At 46.4% G+C, this 23,032-nt stretch overlaps 7 protein-coding genes across 7 annotated transcripts; 5 read left to right on the forward strand and 2 right to left on the reverse strand.

The window, feature by feature from the left end:
- Positions 1–821: 821 nt before the first annotated feature.
- On the forward strand, positions 822–1,289 carry K441DRAFT_592712 (uncharacterized protein; the record flags this gene model as incomplete). The annotated part of the gene is made up of 1 exon (XM_067644894.1): positions 822–1,289. One exon carries the CDS (start codon positions 822–824, stop codon positions 1,287–1,289), a length of 468 nt encoding a protein of 155 aa, XP_067497226.1.
- A 2,486-nt stretch (positions 1,290–3,775) lies between these two features.
- On the forward strand, positions 3,776–5,371 carry K441DRAFT_670206 (GroES-like protein). Its single transcript, XM_067650247.1, has 2 exons — positions 3,776–4,789; positions 4,848–5,371. The coding sequence occupies exons 1-2, from the start codon at positions 4,087–4,089 to the stop codon at positions 5,147–5,149; spliced, it is 1,005 nt and encodes a 334-aa protein (XP_067497227.1). The 5' UTR covers positions 3,776–4,086; the 3' UTR covers positions 5,150–5,371.
- Positions 5,372–5,983: 612 nt separating this feature from the next.
- Positions 5,984–6,873, forward strand: K441DRAFT_670207 (uncharacterized protein). Its single transcript, XM_067650248.1, has one exon. It carries the CDS (start codon positions 6,159–6,161, stop codon positions 6,471–6,473), a length of 315 nt encoding a protein of 104 aa, XP_067497228.1. The 5' UTR covers positions 5,984–6,158; the 3' UTR covers positions 6,474–6,873.
- An 890-nt stretch (positions 6,874–7,763) lies between these two features.
- On the forward strand, positions 7,764–11,120 carry K441DRAFT_670209 (uncharacterized protein). Its single transcript, XM_067650249.1, has 3 exons — positions 7,764–8,299; positions 8,353–10,736; positions 10,815–11,120. The coding sequence occupies exons 1-3, from the start codon at positions 7,854–7,856 to the stop codon at positions 10,868–10,870; spliced, it is 2,886 nt and encodes a 961-aa protein (XP_067497229.1). The 5' UTR covers positions 7,764–7,853; the 3' UTR covers positions 10,871–11,120.
- A 1,957-nt stretch (positions 11,121–13,077) lies between these two features.
- K441DRAFT_682373 (uncharacterized protein) lies at positions 13,078–14,012 on the forward strand (the record flags this gene model as incomplete). Its single annotated transcript, XM_067651564.1, has 2 exons — positions 13,078–13,178; positions 13,265–14,012. The coding sequence occupies 2 exons, from the start codon at positions 13,078–13,080 to the stop codon at positions 14,010–14,012; spliced, it is 849 nt and encodes a 282-aa protein (XP_067497230.1).
- A 31-nt stretch (positions 14,013–14,043) lies between these two features.
- Positions 14,044–16,780, reverse strand: K441DRAFT_670211 (uncharacterized protein). The gene is made up of 6 exons (XM_067650250.1): positions 16,214–16,780; positions 15,203–16,150; positions 14,878–15,153; positions 14,649–14,819; positions 14,573–14,590; positions 14,044–14,519 (listed from the first exon to the last, which is right to left on the reverse strand). The coding sequence occupies exons 1-6, from the start codon at positions 16,716–16,718 to the stop codon at positions 14,278–14,280; spliced, it is 2,160 nt and encodes a 719-aa protein (XP_067497231.1). The 5' UTR covers positions 16,719–16,780; the 3' UTR covers positions 14,044–14,277.
- A 2,114-nt stretch (positions 16,781–18,894) lies between these two features.
- K441DRAFT_647952 (uncharacterized protein) lies at positions 18,895–20,529 on the reverse strand. The gene is made up of 3 exons (XM_067646873.1): positions 20,108–20,529; positions 19,811–20,058; positions 18,895–19,754 (listed from the first exon to the last, which is right to left on the reverse strand). Exons 1-3 carry the CDS (start codon positions 20,468–20,470, stop codon positions 19,112–19,114), a joined length of 1,254 nt encoding a protein of 417 aa, XP_067497232.1. The 5' UTR covers positions 20,471–20,529; the 3' UTR covers positions 18,895–19,111.
- Positions 20,530–23,032: the final 2,503 nt, after the last annotated feature.

Here is a 23,032-nt window from a genome sequence, read left to right on the forward strand (position 1 = left end):
CCAGCTTTGCAGAGTGGCCAGCGACGTCAGCTCCGAGGGAGATTTCGCGCTCGGAACTCGGGAGAAGGAATGCTTTCTACTCTGCCTGGAAATGCTGTTCCTGCAGATGCCAGATCGCTCCGGCGACATCATTGCCACCCTGATGTCCATGGCCAAAGGTCGAAATTGCGTGAATATTTCCCGCCACATTTCCCAGGTTGTGACGCCGTCGACCTGCAATCTCACGATGGCCGCTATTGAGGGAATTTTCTGGGGGTAATGGAAACCTTCGCTGCGTCCGAAGAAGCGGCTCCCCAAGTCGCGTTGAGCAGTGAGGCGCGGTCGAATGAGCCAGTCGTTGCCAGAAGGCCAGGCGTATTACGAGATCGAAACGCCTGCCAAGCAACCAGTAGGCTGGATTTTCAGGCACTCGCCCGCTACGTGCTTCGCCTCTACGCGCCTGACCACGGTAGCGCACAGGCCTGCCGTTAACTGCAAAGCGTCTCCAAATTGCTCTCAACTAAGTTGCGATCAAGGCTCTGCGTGACACGCAATTTTTGGATCTCCTTGTGTCATGATTAATCAGGGCAGAGATTTCACGATGGAGTCAGCGCAGCCTTCCCTGACTATAAGAGGCCAGGGCTGGCTGCTGCCATGAGATGAGCCCATCATATTCAACGCATTCTATCAAGCCTTCTGCCAGCAATCCTCTCTCAAGCATATATAATACAAAGCAACACACCTTACCACCTACAGCAACATCAACACCTCCTGACCACTTTCACCAATACCAACAGCTCCTCAAACTTCTCTAGCAACAGATTTGTAAGACCAAAATCAGAATGCCATCCTACCAAATCACCGAGCCGCACCCCTCCGTTCCTGCCAGCAACTACTACCACGCCGGCCGTGGCGGCGCAGGAAATATCGCTCGAGTCAACCCAAAGAACGTCACTCCTGGCCCCGATGCCACTGGACCAGCATCTCTCGTCAAGCTTACCCCTCCACCATCGAACGCCTTGTTCACCTCTGGCCGTGGCGGTGCTGGTAACATCCACCGCGAGAAGGAGCGGGCAATGTTCAGCTTCGACGAAGAGCTCGCACAACAACGACGCCTGATGGATAACGCAGCACCTGTCTACCACATTGGCCGCGGTGGTGCTGGCAACGCAGTCGATGAGATGCATCCACGAGCATCCCGCCAGAGCTCTACATCCTCAACCTTCAGCGCAGAGAGCAACTCCTCGCGCACGCGCACCAGCCTCGAGGGCGCGTGGCATCGCGTCAGCAGGAACTTCTCGAGGCAGTAAGTGCGGTGGTCTACCGCTCTGCTTTCCGGCATATTTTCATCGGCATTGTTCACGGTCTCATTGCGAGCTGGTTCCGATTCTCGCAGGCATAAGGCACGGCGTCGGATTGTTTCTCATCATCTTCCGGATTACACCTTCCGGGAGCATCTTTTATCGGAGTGTTGGAGACGGGAGTTTCAGCATTATGAATCGTCACTCAGTGTAGACTTCAAAAGTTCAGTTCGGGTTTCCTTTCGCGTCCTGTTTTCTTTCGACTTTTGATATTTCAAAGCAATCACAACCGGCGAGGAGCCCGGGAAAGGAATAAAACTCCTCGTGGCGAGGGCATCAAACATTCTTATCACAACCAGCGGCGGATATACCCAAATACCCCGGTGAGGGCTTCAGATGGACTCTGGATATTGTTTTCAGCTGAGCTGTACAGCCACAGCGTTTTGACTTTTGCTTTGGTTTGGGCGGCTACGTAGTCTCAAGCGATTATCGTCGTGGTTAATACTAAATCATATTACGCACTTCTCACACTCTCTGTGCTTGCTCGTGATTGCAATTTACCACCATCTGTCATCGTGCCATAGTCGCATTGAGCACCTTTTCAGATGCAAATATGATGTTTTGGTACTCCGCGGAGAAATATTTAAAAATGCAAAAACGCTGTCTGTGGCACGTGCATCGGTGATCCCCTAGATCAGCTCTGCAAAGAAGCTCGCCACAAAATCATGGCAACGGCTGTGGCGTTTGCTGCTTGCAGAATTCTACGTCACTTTTCGTCACAGATCAACCTTTCTATTGTGACGTTGATAGCCCAGTTTTTTTTTTCCGAGTCGAGAGATCGCCTATCTAGATGCTCCTCGATGCTCGTGGCTTTTGTTTCGTGACGTCGACAGGGCTGAGTTGATGACGAACTCGGGGAGGGACCTCTGCAGTGCGCTTCAGGACCACAGATTCAGGTCGGTTTTACGCATTTGGTTCTGATTCCCGAGGGCCTTACGAATAACGGCATTGTCGCTATCCAGGAAAACTAGATGGAGAAGCTGATGGAAAACGTCATGGAATCCATGCCGAGGAGGTTCCGTATCACATAACGTATATATCCCGGGCGGAGACGCCGAGATGAGAAATCGAAGCCCGCAGGCAGGGCCTGATAGAATGTAAGTGAAATGAGATGCGGTCGTCTCATGCTGCAGCTGTCCCTGCATGCTAATAAAGTGGCGATATCCGAACTCTTCTCCGAACTTTATCCATACAACACCAACTGTTCGTTCAACAACGATTGCATGTCTTGATTAAAGATACAATTGTCAAAAAGGTGTTCTGCGTTTAATCATCGGAATCTTCTGGAACAACAAGGCGTCCAGTTGCTTTATCATTCATTCCTCAGTCGGTGGAGACCTGACGGCTTAATGAGAAGGTATTTTGCATGGACCCGAGTATTGCGGCTCTTCTGTTCTAGAAGGCGGGGGCGTTTCAAAGAATTTCCGGCGGGCTTATTACCAATCACAGGCGACCACTCCGAGATCTGTCTTACAAATTATGCGTTTTCGAACGGCATTGCACAGTTGAGTAGGTCCGCACACAACCAGGGATGCACATAATCAACGCAATCGTAATCAGGCCATAGATTTTGATTATTATAAAATCACCGCACCTGATTCTAATTGATTACATTGACTATATTAATTATACGCTAATTTCCTAACTAGGATTAGATTAACCTTAGCGTAAGAGAGGCTCTACGAGTCGTACTTACTACTTCTTCACATAGTTGGTAGGTAGTGATTGAAAAGGAGCTCCAGATAAGATACGCGTCGACGCGTATACAATAACTTTTCCTAAAATCCCGCACGGACGCCCCTGTATACCCCTTAACCCGCTGTTTCGGGCGCAGTGTTATCGATAAGATCTGGCCAATAGGAGGCTCTTGTTTCAACCTCCATGATGAGAACTGCACACGGTGTTCCTGCACGGCCCTGAAACTGGCCCAAGCGTTGCACCTCAGCGGGTTAAGGGATAAAACTGCAGGCTCGGCACTTTTTAGTTAACACCGACCATATAGTAGGAAAATTAATAAACAACTTTCTCAATGCCAAAGCTTTATCACCACATTCTACTCCTCCCTATTCTTACTACGGGTGATTATATTAATTATAAACATGCAATCATAATCAAAGACTGATTTTGATTATGATTAATCAGGTTATAGTAATCATAGCTATGTAACTAATAAAAATAGTTACATGCATCCCTGCACACAGTGGAAGCTAGGAGGGAATCAGGATGGAAATCTATTGTTCTCCTGTTTAAGATTTTGAAGCTAGGATCTAGTAGGTTAATGTCGAGAATTAAAGTCACTTCCTAGCTTGAGTCCGCGTCTCCTGGACATTTTTTGGGGTGTGGACGTCTGTCGATCGGTAGTCCGTGCACCGATGAGTAAGTAAAGGGTGAGGACTCTGTCTATTCAAACTATGAAGAAAAGAAGCTATTTATACATGAGGTAGGTCCAGGCAACTAAGTCAAAGTAGGTAATAGAAACGGGTGGTGGGACCTAGGGTACTAGGCATTAAAGACAGTAGTAAGACGGTAGTAAGACGGTAGTAAGACGGTGGTAAGAAAACCCGATCTGGATCGACAACGCCATTGTTGCCAAAAGTTTCAGAGAGCAATTAATAATCTATATTTTCTTCGAAAGAAACGATTTTCGATATATAGATAACTTCCATTTCTCTATCAATTCACCACACCACCGCTCTCAATCCTCTCCTGACTTCAAGCAATCTTTGTACCGAAAATTTTAGCAATTATGGTATCCTTCACCGTCTACAAGGGCTCTAAAGATGGCTCCATCGTCAAGAGCAGCACTTCCAAATCTGACCTCAAAGGCGACCAAGTTCTTCTCCGCGTAACAGCCTCCGGAGTCTGTGGCACCGATGAACACTACCGAAGACAAGACATGGTCCTCGGTCACGAAGGCTGTGGTGTGGTTGAAGCCGTTGGCCCTGCGGTGCGCCACCTAAAGAAAGGCGACCGCGTCGGCTGGGGATATGAGCACGACAGCTGCGGTACCTGCGACTGGTGTCTTTCGGGCCGTGAGACCTTCTGCCCTGAGAGAGCCATGTACGGCTTCGCAGACCTGGACCAGGGATCCTTCGCGACACACGCAGTCTGGAAAGAGACCTTCCTTTTTCCTCTCCCGGGTGAGTTGACTGATGAAGAGGCCGCGCCGTTGATGTGTGGAGGTGCTACTGTATTCAATGCGTTGCACATGTACGATATTCAACCAACATCGAGAGTCGGAGTCATCGGCATCGGCGGATTGGGTCATTTGGCCATACAATTTGCGGCCAAGATGGGATGTGATGTAGTAAGTTTTAGTGGGACAGATTCCAAGAAAGAGGAGGCTATGAAGTTGGGCGCGAAAGAATTCTTTGCGACAAAGGGCGTGAAGGAGCTGAACATTGGGAAGAAGGTGGACTGCCTATTGGTCACGACGAGCGCGCAGCCTGGTACTTATCTCTCCTCCCCAACTCTATTTCTCACTTTTTACTAACATCTATTGTCTAGACTGGAACCTCTACCTACCTCTCATGGCTCCCGATAGCGTGATCTTCCCTCTCTCCGTCGCGGGCGGCGATTTCAAAGTCCCGTACATGCCGTTGATCTTGAGCGGCATCCGCATTCAGGGATCCATTGTCGCGCCGCGTCTTATCCACAGGCAGATGCTGGAGTTTGCCGCGCGCAATGGCATCAAGCCTATTATGATGAAGTTTCCAATGAACGAAGCCGGTATCACGAAGGCAATGAAGACGCTAAATGATGGCGAAATGAGATATCGTGGTGTTTTGGTTCCTGAGCAGAAGGCATAAGTGCAGAGAGGCATAAGCGTGGAGCTGTTGGCTACTCGTCCTATTTCTGTAAAGGAGATGATTTCAGGCGTTTCCGCTGTTTTGATGCATGTCGGGGTTGTTGTACGGCGGGTGGCTGCAAGTGAAGACAATATGTGCTCAATTAGATCCACATTGGAGTTAGATGAACCTTCAAATACTTTCGTATCTATTCCGTACTACTGTTATCGATAAGAACTAGCCAATAGAATCAATAGGATCAAGGCTTCTTGATCATACGCGTGCTTTTAATTCTGATGTTCGCGCACGGTCCACCTCTCGTAGGACGTCACCAGCGGAAGGGATATCGTTATAAATTGTATATAACAAAATATTAGCTAGATTACATGTACGCACATGTAAAATAGAGTATCTAGCGTCACGCGTAAGAAAATTTATCTTCATTGCTCAGCAAAAAGACCCAAAACATCTCTACAAAGCTTCTAAAAACGTACCGTAGAAGTGAAATTACAGTCCTATCTTAATAAAGAGCTTAAAGCCTCTAATTAACTTGGCCTAGAATCGTCGCAAGTGCCTATTTCCTTCCTTTTTTGGTCTAAATTTGCTTTCTGATTAGTTCTTTCATCAGGATTCCATATTGTCGAACAACCGGCTAATTGCGATCGTCATCCTGTTGCCTATGTGGGTATAGATTAGGAGTATCTTGACCGCCTTCTTTTGGCTGTATATATTGAGGCTCAAGAGTCTCCCTCCATAGCGTTCTCATCTTTGACCTGTCCGTCCGACATATTTCAATCAAGCGGGTTCTTATCTCAGAACGCCAGGATTATCTTGTATTTCGCATCAAGGCATCTTTCCTGCTAGCTCCTGTGGGACTATTCTCCATGGCGCCATCTCTCGTGGCGTAATTTCCATACGTTGGGTTTCAGGCATCTCCTGAGCTTTCTCCGCCGGCTGCTGGGACATTGCTTCGAGTTCTAACACCATTTTGTGCTCACGCTTATATCTCCTAAGTAACACGACGAATTCAATGGCTGTAGTAACCAAGAGAATACCCGTAAAGACTCACAAAGCCAGCCCGACTTGTCTTGCCGATGGACCGGCTGAAAACGGCGCATTATTCTGGCTCGGCGTATCTGTGGCAATAGCAGGGATAACTACGGCTGTCAATGTCGCTGGTAAATATGAAGAGTTTGGCGATGCTATCGAGGCAGTGCCAGCGCTTGAGTTAGGTACAGAGCTTAACAAGACGATAGAAGTAATAACACTACTAGCGTCTGATGCTGAGGACTCAGCAGGCCCCAGTCAACTAGTCCCATCAGAGTTGGGAACAGTGATGAGATAGCCTGGCTTCCAATTGAATAGCTGATCGCTGTCACAACAGGAGCTAGAACTAATTATACAGCAAGCTGAGCTGTTTGAACGGTGCACTGCTGGATCCAGATGCGGCCGTTTGGGCGTTCTGAGAATTGGAAAATGGAAAAAAATTTAAGATACACTCATTAACAGCATTGGGCGCAAAGATGTGGCATTTAGGCTTAAAGGACATAGTAAAACTAGTGCGAGGAATGGTAGACTCACCGGATATGCATTAGACCAGGCACAGTAACCTTCCCCGTCGGGACTGTGCAGCTAATATTGCGTCAGGGAATGATGTATAACTTAAGGCATGAAGAACATGCAAGACGAGCCTCTGTCGATACGTGATACCCGACCAGTTCGTAGCATGTTGTCGATCGGAAGACCAAAAGATAAAAAGAATGATGACTCTATCTCATTACAAGAGGCTCTAGAGCATCACTATATACACCAGATAGGTAGCAAAGACTGACGTCGACACTAACGTCGATTTAAAACTATTACCTCATTGTCACTTAATCGACATTACTAATAGGTAATAAAAAGGTATCCCTTACATTGTCGGTGTGATATAAACTGTGGCCTGTGCGCGCGACCAGAACATCAAAACTTCTTCGAGTTGTAAATAAATAACTCCGTCAATCAATACACTACAATCGTCGTGCGAAACCGCGAAAACAATGATATAGACTTTGTTCCTTATACCCAACACCCAAAACGCGCGTCTTAGAAGTCTCGGAACCCTCCTCCTGAGCCCTGGCCCTTACCTGATTTCAAACCTCCGGTGATGGGGCAGAACATTTGACCGCCTAAGAATGCAGCTGATTTATTGGTGCGCACGGGCCACAATTTATAGGACGCAAGTAACAATGTAAGAGATAGAAATAGTATGAAGTTATAAGGTAATAGGCAACTAGAATAGGAGCAGGTTAATTATTAAAATCCGACCTAGACCAACACACCCCTCCAGCTTTAAGCCTCTATCGGTCAAAGCTACATCACGGGTCTTGGCATAGTATTAAGTCGAATATACCCCGGTGATGTGATTTTGGTGATGACTAAAAGTCTGCCACGACTTCTGCTTGGGTGCCTGACAGTCGCTAAGCGCACGGGCCTCATCGCCTGCAAAATCTGACTCAACCGCTGATTCAGCCACCCAAATTGAACCGTGGACATACTATTGGAGTCCTAATCCTTGAGCCTGGATGGGCGTTACAGGGGGTTTCACCGGTCTCTCGTTAAGGCACACCCGTCCTTTATCATCTCTTAGTACTTATTAAGTTTCAAAAGTCTTAAAGAACCACCGCTTCTCCCTCCGTATAACCCTTCTCGATAAGACGTACGCACCTAGTTAAGCGAACCCACTATGGTTCTCGAGACTTTCGCCGCCCTATCCCTAACGGCCAACATTGTTCAATTCATCGACTTCGGCAGCAAGTTATTCTCCAAAGGCCGAGAGGTGCACAAATCAACAAATGGAGTTTCCAAAGAGCACACAGATCTTGAGTCTGCCACGAAGAGCCTCAAGCGGCTTATTCATAACCTGTCATCCTCGTCCACGTCAGTCGCTACAGCAGAGAATACTTCCAATGACGAGAAGGAATTGATCTTCCTAGCAAAAGATTGCGACAATGTTGCGGATGATCTTCTTGGATTGTTAGAGAAGGTGAAGGGCAACGGACGAACCAGCAAATGGGAAAGTTTCTTGCAAGCTGCAAGAATTATCTGGAACGAGAGCAAAATCGATAGTATAAGAGATAAATTGGAGCAATTTCGAATGAGAATGGCACTCTGTCTCTTGAGAATTCTAAAGTAAGCCTTGCTGTTTTGTGTTCTTTTATGCAGTTTCCGACATTCATGTCCAGAGATAGCCAATCAAATGTCATTAAAATGTTGGTAGAACTTTCAGACCAGGCGTCTCACAGAGAGAAGGATATGACTAGCCTACTAGCCATGAAAGTCTCCCTTGTTGAGACGCTCCAGGACCTGAAGTATGCAACGCGCGATATTGAAGACAAAACAAAGGATATATCCCCGAAACTCAGCAATATCGCAACCACTCTGTCCAAGTGGGCCACAGAAGGGAATCGATTAGCCACCGAACAACGCATTTTAAAGAGCTTGCGCTTTAGATCTATGAAAGTGCGACACGCTCAGATCCCAGAAGCGCATAAAAGAACATTTGAATGGGCATATGCACCCCGAACAACTTCAGACGACTCGTGCGCGCAGTTCAAATTCGCAGACTGGCTGCGATTTAAGAATGGCATCTTCTGGGTCGCTGGAAAACCCGGTTCTGGTAAATCCACTCTTGTCAAATTTCTATGTGACAATCCGAGAACAATCTCCGAGTTAAGACTATGGGCTGGGAATAAAGATCTCGTTACAGCAAGTTTCTTCTTCTGGAACTCTGGCACAGAAATGCAGAGATCAGTAGAGGGTCTGCTTCAGTCCCTTCTATTTGAAATTCTGTGCAAGTGTCCTTATTTAATGCCCGTATCGGTGCCCACGCGGTGGGCGGAGAGGGCCTGTTATCATTCGGACTCTGCACCATGGACTCAATGGGAATTAAAGGAAACATTCGGCCGGATTCAACAACAAGGGACCATATCTGCGAAGTTCTGCCTCTTTATTGATGGTCTTGATGAATATGACGGGAGTCACCTAGATGTCATTCAAATTCTCAAAGGCCTTGCGGAATCAGAGGACGTTAAGATTTGCCTCTCCAGCCGACCGTGGAATGTATTTCAAGAGGCATTTGGGCATGAACATGATTTTAAATTGTTTCTCGAAGATATCACAAAGCATGACATCGAGCTGTACGTCCGAAATACGCTAGAGGCCAGCTCTCATTTCATGTCTCTGCGGGAGAGAGACTCTCGATATCAAGAGCTTGTGGATGAAATCGTGAACAAAGCCGATGGGGTATTCCTCTGGGTATTCCTGATCGTACGCTCACTCCTCCAAGGTCTTGTCAACTGCGACAGGATATCCGAGTTGCAACGGCGGATCTGGCTTCTCCCATCGAAGCTAGAAGATTATTTTCTGCACATCCTTGTCACAACTGACGAGACCTACCATGAACGAGCTGCGGAGACATTCGATGTAGCTCTTCAAGCGTCACAGCCACTCTCTTTAATGACGTTCTCCTACCTCGATGAAGAAGATTCTTGCTTCGCGATCAATGCAGGCGTTAAGCCTTTAGCATGCCAGGAAGTTCTTTATCGGCTTAGAACCATGAAGCGACGTCTGAATGCTCGCTGCAATGGTTTGCTTGAAATAACCAACTTTGACGAAACCCAAAGCCGGCGAGAGTTTCTCCGCAAGAATATCGACGATTTCTGGGATATATCAACGCAATTCGATGACACTCAAGTCTCTGAGTTTTTTCTCATCTACAAAGTTGAATTTCTCCACAGGACAGTACGAGATTTTCTCAATACAAAGGACATGCAGAACATGATCAAGGGCGGAGTTGCCGCTGACTTCCAGCCCGTTTCGGCCATTTGTCAAGCAATTCTGGCGCAAATCAAAGCTTTACCCATGGAAGGCAAGTTTCAGAGCAGACATCTTAACGAGTTGGCAGAGGACTTGATATACTACACCCAAGTATCGGAAAGGAATTATCGAAGACCAGAAGTCGAAACGCTTGATGAGTTTGAACGCACTATATTCACACTCAAATTCTTGTGCCATATTGAAGGCGCCTCGGAACCCTTGGAAAAGAGAACAACTATAGAACTTTTGCAACATTGCTTCATTGGGGGCATGGTACAAAATGGTCTTTGCGAATACATTTCTCACAAATTACACACGTGCGCCTCCTCACTTCCGAGCATCAAGACACTACTGGGCTTCGCGCTAAGATCCTCTGTTTCTTTAAAGTATGGATCGACATTCTACCCATCCATGGTCCGACTACTCATCGATATGTCAAGGGAGGATAGATCCTCTCTCTGGAGTAAGATCGAGTTATCTTCTCTATGGACCGATTTCCTCATTTCCATACCGGCCATCTGGAAGCAGATGTCAAAAGACGCGAAACTAGCTCAACTGCAGATTATCCAGATGCTTCTCGATATCGGTGCTGATCCAAATCAGAAACACAATGGAAATATTTTGTGGATAAAGACGCTGGAGGAGCTTCGTTGCGTAGTAGCGGACAGGAAAGAAGATATCGAAATGATTGGCAAGTACCAAAATATCTTTCTTTCCTATGACGTGGATCAATCGTCTACCTGTATAAAGGGTATGTTCTTCTAGTCTATTCACCCCCAGTTACAGGTTGATCCGCCGAAACGCTCCCACTGACTGTTTCCAATGACAGGTCCATTATCTCCAAGGGTTGCGGACATCACCAAGCGCATAGGGGGAAGATTCTAGCCACTGTAAATTGAAATGAGGGCTACGGAGGAATTCGTTATACACCAGGAAGGGGGGAAGGGGGGAAAAGGGGTAGACCCTCACACTGTAACTGAACTTTCTAGCTACATCAGCTCGGCAGTTCAACCTGCGCAGTACCCGTCAATCCTATAACTCTCCATTGATTCGTCAGCGTAATTACTTTCTATTTAGCCTCATTCCTCCTATAGAAGCCCTCGTAGATAGATCAATTCACCCTCAAGTTGCTCCAAATGATTGTTCTTCTGATGCACCCCACCCAGACACACCCTAATAGCGGGTGCAGGGGCTAACTATATAGTTGGGCTACGCTTAGTCATAAAGTGGGACACAAGAGAGCAGTACCATTTCATGCGAAGAGTCTGGCGTCCAAAAACAGAGGCCAAGAAACCTTTAACATAGGCATCAGAGTGTGTTAGCGGCTAGGGGGCCTTCGGCGTATCTCGCTAGGGTGGCCGCAACGTTCTCCTTTGGCGCCGATCCAGCACCAGGGGTATTTTCATGCCGTTTAGATAATTATCATTGGTGTTTTGACTGTATAATTCCTTAAATGTACTTTAATCGTTTTTAAGGCACTATTAGAAAATTACTTTCAAATGGACCTGTTATCATACCTACGAAGAGAGTCGATCATCGCACTCCCTTTACGCTATGCGAGGCTACCTTTAGCTCTGCTACAGATTGAAGAATCCTTGCACGCAGTGGTAGCGCGGGAAGTGTGAGTAATTAGCCGTTTTGGTGCAGTTTATGTAGGCTTGTTATATACGTGTGAGCCTATTCCATAATTCTCTCAATATCAAAAAAACCCTCTTTTGACCGGTGACACTCAATTCTTGTTTTCTAGATTATGGTTTCCATTCGTGACATTTATCCTCGAAATCCGATATCGTATCTTGAATTGACCGAAATAGTCTAGCCAAGTCATACTGGATGATCTGCATAACGTCAGGAGAGGGCCATCCTTTATTGGCACAACCGTAACACCAACTTACCTATTCTCAGTACTTGTTATCTCTCGGCTCTGACATTCACTCTAAAATGTTCGGAGATCCGGGACCCCGAGGGGTAGACACGTGAGGCTAGTGTATTGGGTTCGAGTGATAATTCCAATTTACCTTGTTCGTCGATATATAATGTAAATATATTCTGTCCTTTCGATCCTGACATAGAGGCTAGCTGGCCCACCGGTCAGGATCAGGAGTAGATACTGCTTGGCACAGCCCAGTGAGGTATTCTATATTCAACATCAATATAAGGGCGTATTGATATTGATATTGAACCGCCAACTTATATTGAACATTTTATTGAATATTGAATATTGAGCCAAGCCTCCATACAAAATTGAAACACGTGATAAAGTAGGATCCGTGCACAGGCGTGTACAGCATTTAGACACAATGCTCCCCCCCTCCCCCTACCTCTTTTCCCTCCACTATATATCTTTTACCTATTTCCTACCTATTATTTATACCGCGGCCTATAGCATACCCTAATTTCATGTATATAACTATGTAAAACCGTTAAATACTGCCATATATATATAAAATATTCAATATTCAATATATTGAATATTGACGGTTTTTGTATTGATATTGAATATTGACGTTCAATATTCAATATTCAATAATCGTTAATCAATATCGAATATGGATAACCTCACTGGCACAGCCGGTCGTTGGACCGCGAGGATAGCCGGCCAGCGTTCGCACTTGCCTCCAAGGTGAACCTTTTCTCTCTTTAATTTCTCTGCATTTATTTATTTTATTTAGCTCGGTTGTATCTGCATATCCCACTTCAAAGGAGGTCATTCCATTTTTTAGAACGAATTAAATACTATCTAGAGCTAAGCCTAAATTCCTAAGAAAGTAGTGTCGTCATCATTCTCCTTACTCACTGGCAGGTCCAACATTATCTAAACTTGCCCCATCCCCCCAGCACCTTAGTGACTGGTACATATTATAAACTGCTTTAGATTATTGCAGTCATTCGAGACGATCTTTTTCAGCCCCTCTGAAGCGCTCTAGTAGTATTCTCGCGGTTTAATTCTTATAAGTGAATAGATGCAAAATACGCCACAGCCTCTCATTCACGTCACATGGCTAAAGGTGAATGGGCAGCTCTCTCAAATAGACGTCTTCTCTCTCAGCCTCACTTCGTCTACCATATTTCAACTGTCAATTTTTTTCGAAATGACTAAACGCACCGCCGACGGCCGTGTCAAGCGTGAGCGCGGGTTCGAAAGCGCCCCCGAATATCTCGTCGAAACTTGGACTGCGAACTCAAAACATACGTGTGAAGACCTTAAAACTTTCTGAACTCCTCCGCCCCCACAAAACTAGCGCCCTGCCTAGGAATATCTGCTAATGCATTCAATAGAGTTCCCATGATCTATTCGCATGGTTCCTATCACTCTAAAAATCGGGCTGTAGTGCGTAATACCATCCGCTGCGACAACTTCCGGGCCATGAAAGGCCAGCCCATCTCCGTCCTCAACATGATCTTCCATCGCGACTTCGATCCCGGCCATAATTTCCTTCCGAACTCACTCCAAAACCGCTTCAACCGCGCCATGCTCAGCGCCCAAGTGCGCGCAGGCCTTCTTCCAACGCCTCTCCATACAGCCTTCACGGCAGCAATGACTGAGGTGCAAAAGACACCCGACCAGATCAAGAAACGAGACGCGTACGTCAGGTGCTGGAGCGGCTTTGCTGGCGACTTCTACATCCTCACGGCGCCGGAGGAGTGCATGTGGAAGCATCGACTGACGAGCGTGCTGCTCGGGCGAAACATTGAGGAAGGCGAGTCGCTGGAATCTACTGAAGAGAAAATTGTAGACGCCGGCCCTCTAAATGCCGATAATCTTGGAACGATGATGTGGGCGCGTATGAAGGATGGGGTGGATCCGGGATACGATACGCTCAAAAACATGGTTATGACTCAGGGAGGGGTTGGGAAATGTGCGAAGGTAGATAACGTTGCCGGAGATGCTCAAGAGAAACTACGAACGGTGACTGACGATCATATTAAGGGAATTTTGGTCGGAGGAGGTGGCGGTGAGTGGCTTTCAGAATTCTTCAAGATGGCGATGCAGGTTATCTTGGATGAGGATATCAAAGCGAATTGAATGACTCTAAATTGGTGTTAGAAGGCTCTTTGGGTCATCAAGCGAGTTGCTTTCTAGATTTGTAATTAGTTTTCATTGCCTCGTGAAATTCTAGCATCAAAGGCTAGGATGAGTGCAGAATAGATAATGCAAGGATGCATGAGCATTTAACAATTTCCTTTAACCAGACACAGGAAATGGCTCCAGAATACCCAGCTAACTCTCTCCAACTTCATGATTAGGCAAGGAAAATATCTTTGTAACATACTTTGATAGACTCATACAGTCAAGGAGGACAGCCAAGAGTAGGATAAACGACACCGAAAAGCACTCTTTCAAGAGATTTCAAATCTCGATTTGAGAGTCTCTTGCCCACAAGATTAGAAAAATCGTCGCGAATCATGACTCTTGTAGCCATCTCGATATTTTCATCTTCAGTCCAAAAGGGATTCCTATAAGGTTCATGGATCCGCATCATACGGACCGTATTTTTGAATAATCTAGCTTTCTCTTCGATTACAGTGATACCTGGTCAAGTTATTAGAGAGAGACTCGTACAAAACGTGAGTATGCTAGCTTACCGCAGTCACAGATACTGCCTGCCAAGTTCTAGATATTAGCAATTATTGCGGCTAGGAATAAAATAACAATTCTTACCAGGTTGGCCGAAAGCAAGCCTTTTTATCTGCCAGAGACGCCTGGCGCCAGCTTCATCAAGAGTGATCTCAGCAGAAACGTCGAAGCCTGGATTTTTGGTCATGCGGNCATGGTTCAACGTAGCGAAGTACATCAAACGACATAGGTCGTTAGCGCGAATTATGTGGTTTGCTGTGGCAGTATTAGAGGAAGACCAAAGAAGTGGATTGATCGAATAAAGAGTATTGACCATTTACGATCACATCCTCAGCTCCGTCCATCAGATCCTCCAGATGGAAATTTATATCATCTGGCCTTCTTTCATTAAGCTCAAGACATCTGATATGTTTGAGGTAGAACCAAACGCGCCGCGCTGGAAGCTGACAGAATAGATCTCTTAGATGGTTTCGGATTTCTTCTCTGATACTTTCGTCAATTCCCTTGGACCAGACGTCTATTTTGATTCGCAAATTGAGCATCTTAGCTGATTGGTCCACGTCCTTGAACATGGTCTTGCCACTTCCGCCTGGAAAGGGTCAGTTCAAAACCTGAATCTATTAAACCGATAAACCGACCTAGTTTCATATAGAGTTTCATGGTCTCAGATGATTCTTTTGGGAGAGCTTTTTCCAGCATTTCACTTAGGATGTCGAGTGCATCTTCAGGGTCACTCTTCGGCTTTTGCACTTTGTCCACAGCTACTGTTACAGAGCCCAGTTTTTCAAGTGCTTGCTCCAACTTCTTAATAAAAAGTCGCCCCAGACCATCGGGTACATCCTCAAAATGCCTGTAGCTGTATAAGTCTGGGTGATTCCGAGGCATGCCTAAGTAGTATTCCAACGCCTTACGGGCTCCAAGCCGAGACTTGAAGGTGATGGTTGAGATACTATGCGATTCCTCCAACATAATCGAATTAATCTTGTTGACATGATCGGTCGAGATAGGAAAAAAGCGGAAGTAGAATTTGTGATATGCACGACGGGATCCGTCTTCGCCTTCTTTGAGAACTAGCTTGCCGTCTTTAAATCTTGTGTATGAATTACGCGCTTTGGCGATAGGAAGGTCCAGTAGCTTGGAGCCCGCCATCAACGGATCATTATGTTGCATAATGGTATCGTTGTACCAAAAGCTCCGCCATTCCTTCATACTTTCGTTTGAGTCTTCCTCAGGAACGGGCAAGATGACGCTCCGAAGTACCATCACTAGTTTTGGCGATATTATAGAAAATGTGTGGTACTCTGTGTAAGCCTTCAGGGTGTTCTCGCCTGTCTCCGGATTTGTCGCATAGCTGCTTGGGCCCTCGTAGATGTTGTAGAGGTTCTCAGTCAATAGGAACTCGTCATCTTTATTGGATGCCGTGCAGAAGGCGAGATACTTCATCTGCGTGTTGGCAATAAACCACATTGCATCGTCTGGATATATACGGTCTCTCAGCTCCCTTATCCATTTATCTTTCAAATCCATCTCTAGTTCCAGCATTTCCTTTATGTTGTTGAACCATACATCGATTGGCTTCTTGAAACCTTTCTCTTGCATGAGCATTTCCTTTATGTTGTTGAACCATACATCGATTGGCTTCTTGAAACCTTTCTCTTGCATGTATTTTAACATTTTAACCCTATCATTTGCGGAGTATCTTTCCGCATCTTGATGATAGAAACGTCTGTGAAACCCCGAGCCTCTGTATTTCATAATGAAGATGAACTTGCGCAAGGTATCTCGTTCCCGACGGACAAGCCACACCTCGGTTTCCCCCGCTTCAAAAGCTTTCAGGATCTTGCTGATGATTCTGCCCGCGGAAGACTCGAGGCGTGAGAGCTGCTCTTCGAGATAGTGTTGATTAGAGGCCTCCGCAAAGTCCCGATACATATCTTTTAGACCAAACGTGCGTGATACTGGGGTCTCGTCGATCTCCCCTGTCTCCCCGGCCAGGTTAATCGTGTGGAGCATAGGCTCGCCAGCGAAATGCCCATTCTTCCGCCTACGCTTGCCGCGTTTGGATGATCCTTTGGAGGCGTCATTTGGCGGCTGGAAGGGGTGTGCAAAGTTCTTCAAGATGAATCGTGGGATAAAATGATGATATTGAGACATTTCAGCTTGGAGGATCCAGGATTGAAATGTTTGTTGCCTTGTGAGGCAATCTCCCATCCCCGCTCTGAAGGTTTCGAAGAAGTTACTAACAAAGGTCCTCTTATAGGCTGGCCTCTGTCGCCTGCTCGAAACTGCGTCCACTAATATCCCTTGCAACGCTGGCGTCCAACAAGTGTTGGTCCGTGCGCGAATACCGTCTTCAAATGTTCGCAGACGCGCCTAAACAATTTTATAGTAATATAATTAACCACCATGCCTTCCAATCGTGCCTGTAGAATTCTATTCCGCAGGAAGGACGAGCGCTAGAGCTCATATATCACACGACTCTCCACCAAAAATTAAGCTCTTACAGCGTTTTATATACATATCAAAAGCCTCAAATATCTTATCACGGCTCATTGATTCTAACGATTTGATTGGTTGGTCCTTATCGATAAACTGTTGGACGCGAAGCAGCGTTGCAAGGAATAACTTCGCAGACAAAATGGTCGTCTGAAATCTACACACAACCAGTCTTCAAACCGCCCGTCCCGGCCGTCAACTTCTCTAGCAAAACCGTCATAATAACGGGCGCTAATGTCAGCCCCGGCAAAGAAGCCGTCAAGCACTTCGCGCGTCTCCGCGCCGCCAAAGTCATCGCCACGGCCCGCGCCGCCGCGCTCGCCGAGCTCGCCGAGATCGAGGCTGAGACCGGGCGCACCGGCGTCGTCGAATTCTGGGACCTCGACTATTCCGCCTACGCGTCCCTGCGCGCGGGCTGCGAAGCTCGAGTGCCTCGACGCCGCGGCGCTGAATGCGGGCGTCAGGACATTCAAGTTTGAGATCTTCGAGCAGGACAAGAGCTTGTGTCGATCTATGTAGATTAGAAAAAAAATGAGGACTCTGTCTATTTAAACTGGTTCCAAGGAGCCTTATATATACATGAGGAAGGTGTAGGCAACAGGAGGGGGTGTAGGTAACAAGGGGTGGTGAGTTACAGGGTAGTAGGCAACAGGGTGGTAGGGAGTCCGATTTTGGTAGACAGCTCGATCACGGTCAATGTAATTATCACGACGCTGCTAGCGCTGCTGCTGCTCCCGGCGCTGCGTGCTTCGGCGGAGAAGTGGGTACGGTGCCTACGCTCTGTCACTATGCATGCGAAGTACTCCTAAACCCCAACCGGTTCACACGACAATCACCGTTGAACTTCGCGATGCAGCTCCAACTCATGGCATAACATACGTGTATGTCTACGTCACAGACTCTTCCAAGAAACACTGGGAGACATTTCAGATACTTCGTTTGCCGTTGACCCGTTGCGTCTATTAAACATCATCCATTCACCTGTCCATTGTGGAAGATCTTACAAAGGTGAAGATCACTCGAGGGTTCCACAACTATGATGAAGGTGAGATTTATTCTCAAATTTCAAGAGAATGTCGGCTCTTAAATTGGAAGCGTGGTGATGTGCTTCATTTAAGTTCATTAACGCTAAAGGAGAGAGGCTGACGATTTGATATTGAGACGAACGTTGAAGCCGATGGAGACCGCGGCCGCGAAAATGGCAAGTGCAAAAGGACGAAAGAGACCGAAAAGACTGGGAAGGAGATTAACGAAAGGAAGGGGTGGCGATGCGATAGGTGTGATTGTGAGCCGACGGAGTATAATAGTTACGTCTTGAGAAGATATTCGGCTGATAAGACGTTGAATATATGTGGGGGGTGTATTGTTGCTCAAATGGCCATTCTTAGAGGGAGTAGGTGGCGATTTGAGAAATTGACTTGTATTAGATGAAGAGATACAAATACTCACAGAACAGCACCTTCATTAGGCCCAATTTTGACCTATTTTTTTGGAACATTTGAACGCCCGCATACAAGCCTACTGCGCTGATGCATCTTCATATTACACGTTCTAAGAGATTCTAAGGGCGCAGCCAAAATAGAGGAGCGAGTTCCGAAACTGGGCACTGGAAACGGATCCACAGCGGGAACCAGAACAGGACCCATTGAATTAGGGCACAACCACACCCAACGTTGGACCCTTCGCTGGGCAATCTGTTAAGCATTGGTGCAGATGAAAAAGCCCCGAAAATCAAAGGGCAATCCCTCCAAATGAGGCGGCCTTTTCACCAATACATATATTCAACCAGGTATTGCTACATTTGATAGAATACAAAACAAGGAGTAAGGCCGAAGGGCTCATCTGGCCAATAGGGTCCTGGTTCGATTTTGAACCTGATTATGTAACGTAAAACATCCCCAACACCAAGAGAAGACTATCACTCATGTATCTCCACCTCGACTGCCTTTACCATGCATTATCACTTGGTTCGGGCAATGCCATCTCACTTATATATTGTGACAACATTTCTCCTCCCAAGAATCATTAGTAGTGATTGTAGGCTACTAAATTTAATTAACGTGATCTTGAGAGATGCCGGCCATCTGATTCAGAATGGGCCTAAAGAACCCTCCCCAATACCCGTCCTCTCCCTCATCCATCCCATACTTCAGTAAATTCCCATACAACATAACCAACCGAAAAATTCCACGTATTGAATCTGTACTTAGCCTCTCAAACCGGTCCAGATCTGGGCCTAGAACATGCACACCACTTCTCTCAGACACTAGATCCTCGCGCGGAAACGCGTAGTAGACGGAATGTTCATGTCCAACAATGGTAAACGCAGGCTCGACCATCGTCGTTGGCTCGAACTGAGCTTGCGCGATTCGTGCAAGTTCCCACTTTTTGCGCAAAGATGCGGCGATCCATATACTCATCTGCAGTTCTGCCTCGGTGTGGTCTCCGGATGCAGGTTTAACCTCAAAGCCAGAAAAGAGAGCGGTCCGCTTTGTAAATGTATCGAGAGTGTGTCCGATTTCCCTATTATTTGCGGCGTCGAGTCTTTTATAGAGGGCTGAAATATTAGAGTCGCGATGCGAGTATGAGAGGGCGTAGTCGGTTTTGCGGTCGATGGGTTTGCGGCGGGTGGAGTCGGTGAGGGTGGGGGCGGGGATCGTGGAGAGATAAAGGGGATTGATGGACTGTGATTGACTGGACGAATGGCGGGTTAGCTATGTCTTGAGGGGAGTCGGGGAAGGTGCACGTACACGCTCTGGAACCACCATCTGTCGTTACCGTATAATTCCATGGCCAATTGAACCAGAGGCCGCACCACATCATCGCACCACGCATTCTCATCCCGGCTTCCATCCTTGCAATCGCGCGCATTGAGAAAGATCTTCTTGGCTTCCTTCCATATGGTCGACAGCTCCTCGGCGGACCGCGTGTCACTGCGGTCGAAGTCGGCCGGTTTGGTGGTTTGGTGGCCCACTTCGGGGTCGTTCTTGATGACATGCTAGAGGCATGAGAATCTGACTTAGGAACATTGAGTTAAATGCACATACCTGCAAGCCATAAGGAATGAAGCCAAAATCAACGCCCTCGGCAAGCCGGTCACCGAGTCGTTCGGCGTGCTCTGGGGGAGCCTCCTTTAGGCCATTAAGGCTCTCTGTCAACACCGGCGGCCACGCACTCCTCAGTATAATTGGCGTCTCGCGCGTCGGGCTTGATGAACGTTTCGGACTTGAGGAAACACGACTAGCGGGAGGGCTGAATGTATTCCTTTCGTTCAAAGCTAGTGGAGTTTCGCTTCCAAGTTGCGACGCGCTCTGCTCAGGCTGAACATCATCGGCATCGTCAGTTCTTCGCCGCTTCGGGCTGTCGCTGCGATGCGAGCTAGAGGCGGGCACACTCGCGGGGAGGGACATGGCGCGCTTCCGCTTCAAGGGAGCTGGGCGCAGCTTCGAGTTGTCGTCGGGCGGAGGAGTGAGAGGGAGGCAGGATTCATGCCCAGAAGCAAGCCACGAACTGATGCGATCGTACTGAGGTATAGAAGGACGACTTTCTGAGTCCATTGTTGTGGGTATGAGAGTTGTTGATGCCTAGTTACATAACGCCGGGTCGTTTGTTATTGCACTTGGGCACTAACGTTGCACGTCAATTGCCGAGTTGCACCAAATCACCGATTGGTGGATTGTCACGTGTATTGTGCTCCATATCATTCATCGGGACAGGGAGTGGCAGTCTTCGGCAATGCAATGCGCCAAGCCTTTGCTGGCTTGGCAACACTTCGACCTCGGAGAACTGGCATCTATCTTTAGCTTGGTGTGTTTGGTGTAACGCTGGCTAATACGAGTACTGTATCTACACCACCCTGGCGCATCTGGTTGAAAGCGCGTGTTGATCACGCTAATCAAAATGCGTAGATTATACCTTAAAAAAGGTAAAAATACGTTAAAATAGCCTTGCGTATTACTTCAAAAGGTATAAACTCTGCCGTTTGATCACCAAGATCAACACTCGCTTTCAACCGGATGCGCCAGGGCGGTGTACAGGATTCGCCTTCTCACAAGGGTCTGGCCGGCTGCCCCCCCCTGCTAGCGGAGGCGAGTTAACATCTCGCGTGACTGGAGGCGCAGTCTAACAAAGCCCAGGAACTTCTGCAATTTATGTCACAATGCTAAATCCCGTTCACACTCTCTCATGGCGGATCATGGATTTAGACGCGCTTTGTGTGTTTAAGGCGGAACAGAGGAATCACGTTTTATCCGAAATTGCTGCCTAACCCACTGTGGTTTTAGAGGAAAGAAGCGATGGTCGTTTAGAGCGGCAGCAACTGACTATGCGCAATACCCTGTTTTCTCAGCAATACGAAAATGGGGCCATCCTTTCCGCTTTATAATGGCTACGAAGGCGCGCGGCATTGAATTTGACCCATATTTAAGCGAGCCTCACCAAAGTAGAAATGCGCATCACGAAAAATACCTTAAATCGCGATTGAACCCCACCAAAACCTAAGTACTACCCGTGAAAATTATTTCTGCCTTCGCGTTCTATGATAAGGGTATTAATGGCAGCCATTCTAGCGACGAGAGCTCTAATCTTTACCTATGGGAGGTTATCCCACGCACCTCTCTACTCTGCTAGACCCCAATCCTTTCGCAAGAGTGCTACCTTATATTTTATGCTTTTTGAATATCTATAACACCTAACTTCTTCGTGCTTTTAGCTCTGCAAAGGCCTCTCTCGCGGAGTTTCTTTTTAATCGTGCGGCGGTGGTAGTTAAAGAATCTATCCTCCTTTGCAACGACGTGCCAAAGCTTCTTCCGTTGTTTCTTATTTAACGTATAACTTTTAAGTAAGTTAGTAATCTCTTAAACTAAGGTCTAAGGCTTTATACCTAATCTAGGCTTCCTAATAACTTACTTTTTAATTATAGGAGTAGGGAGACTAGCTTCTTTGCACTACTAAAAAGGCACTAACGCGTACTATAATCTTTTTAGCTGTATTTATATCAGTTCTAGCTTATTAAGCAGCCTCTGCAGAATGCACGTATTTATAGGTGGGTCAAATATTTAAATCTTCTGGCCTTCCGTAGGTGGTGGAGCCATAAGTACTATCTCACTAATTGTCTTAGTGGGGTTTACTAAGAAAAAATCTCGCTAATAAGGTACCCGGCAAAATATGGGTCAAATTCAATGCCGCGCGCCTTCGTATGTATAAGTTCTAATAATGCCGATAAGAATTATGGCTCCTGTTATTTACCAACTAGCTACACTAAACGCCCCCTAGATATCCTTCTTTAGGATTCCTTATAGTATCCCGAATAACAGGCTGGAAGTTATAGATAGTTACAGATAGTTGCAAATAGTCGTAGATAGTTTCACACAGTTTTAGACAGTTGCCGTCACGTAACTAAAGGATCATATATAACGTCAAGCAGCACTACCCTCCGTCTCCTTTCCTTTCTCTAGCTTTAGATCCTCGTTTATAGACTACCAATCGTACAGGCTTGCGCGTCCCTCTTGCTATACTCGTGCCTTAATTAACTAAGTCATTAATAGTAGACTCCTTAAATACATACGCTCTATAGCTACTACCCCTATCCCATAATATTACGTTGCGCCTTTTTACTACTAATACTTAGCCTATAACCAATTCTATATCTCTATAATACTACAGGCGCTACTAAAAGTAGCGTATTTATAAGTTACCCTACTTTATACTTCTAAAGAACCTATAATAGTAAGACAATATTTCTTATTAGCTATTATATTAAACACAAAAAATAATTTAATACCTATACCTAACCTATGCCGCTAATTAACCCTAGGAGAATTTAATTTATTGGCCCTGGCCTTAATCCCTAAGGGGAAGCCTAGTAGCTTAAAAGATTACAATAACCTTAATAAGGTAGACATTAATAATATTTTATCCTTTATTAACTATATAACTACGGATAAGTAAGTAAAAGGGCTATTACCTATTAA

The sequence above is a fragment of the Cenococcum geophilum genome (assembly GCF_001692895.1).
Source record: "Cenococcum geophilum 1.58 unplaced genomic scaffold K441scaffold_80, whole genome shotgun sequence".
Classification (NCBI taxonomy): Eukaryota; Fungi; Ascomycota; class Dothideomycetes; order Gloniales; family Gloniaceae; genus Cenococcum; species Cenococcum geophilum.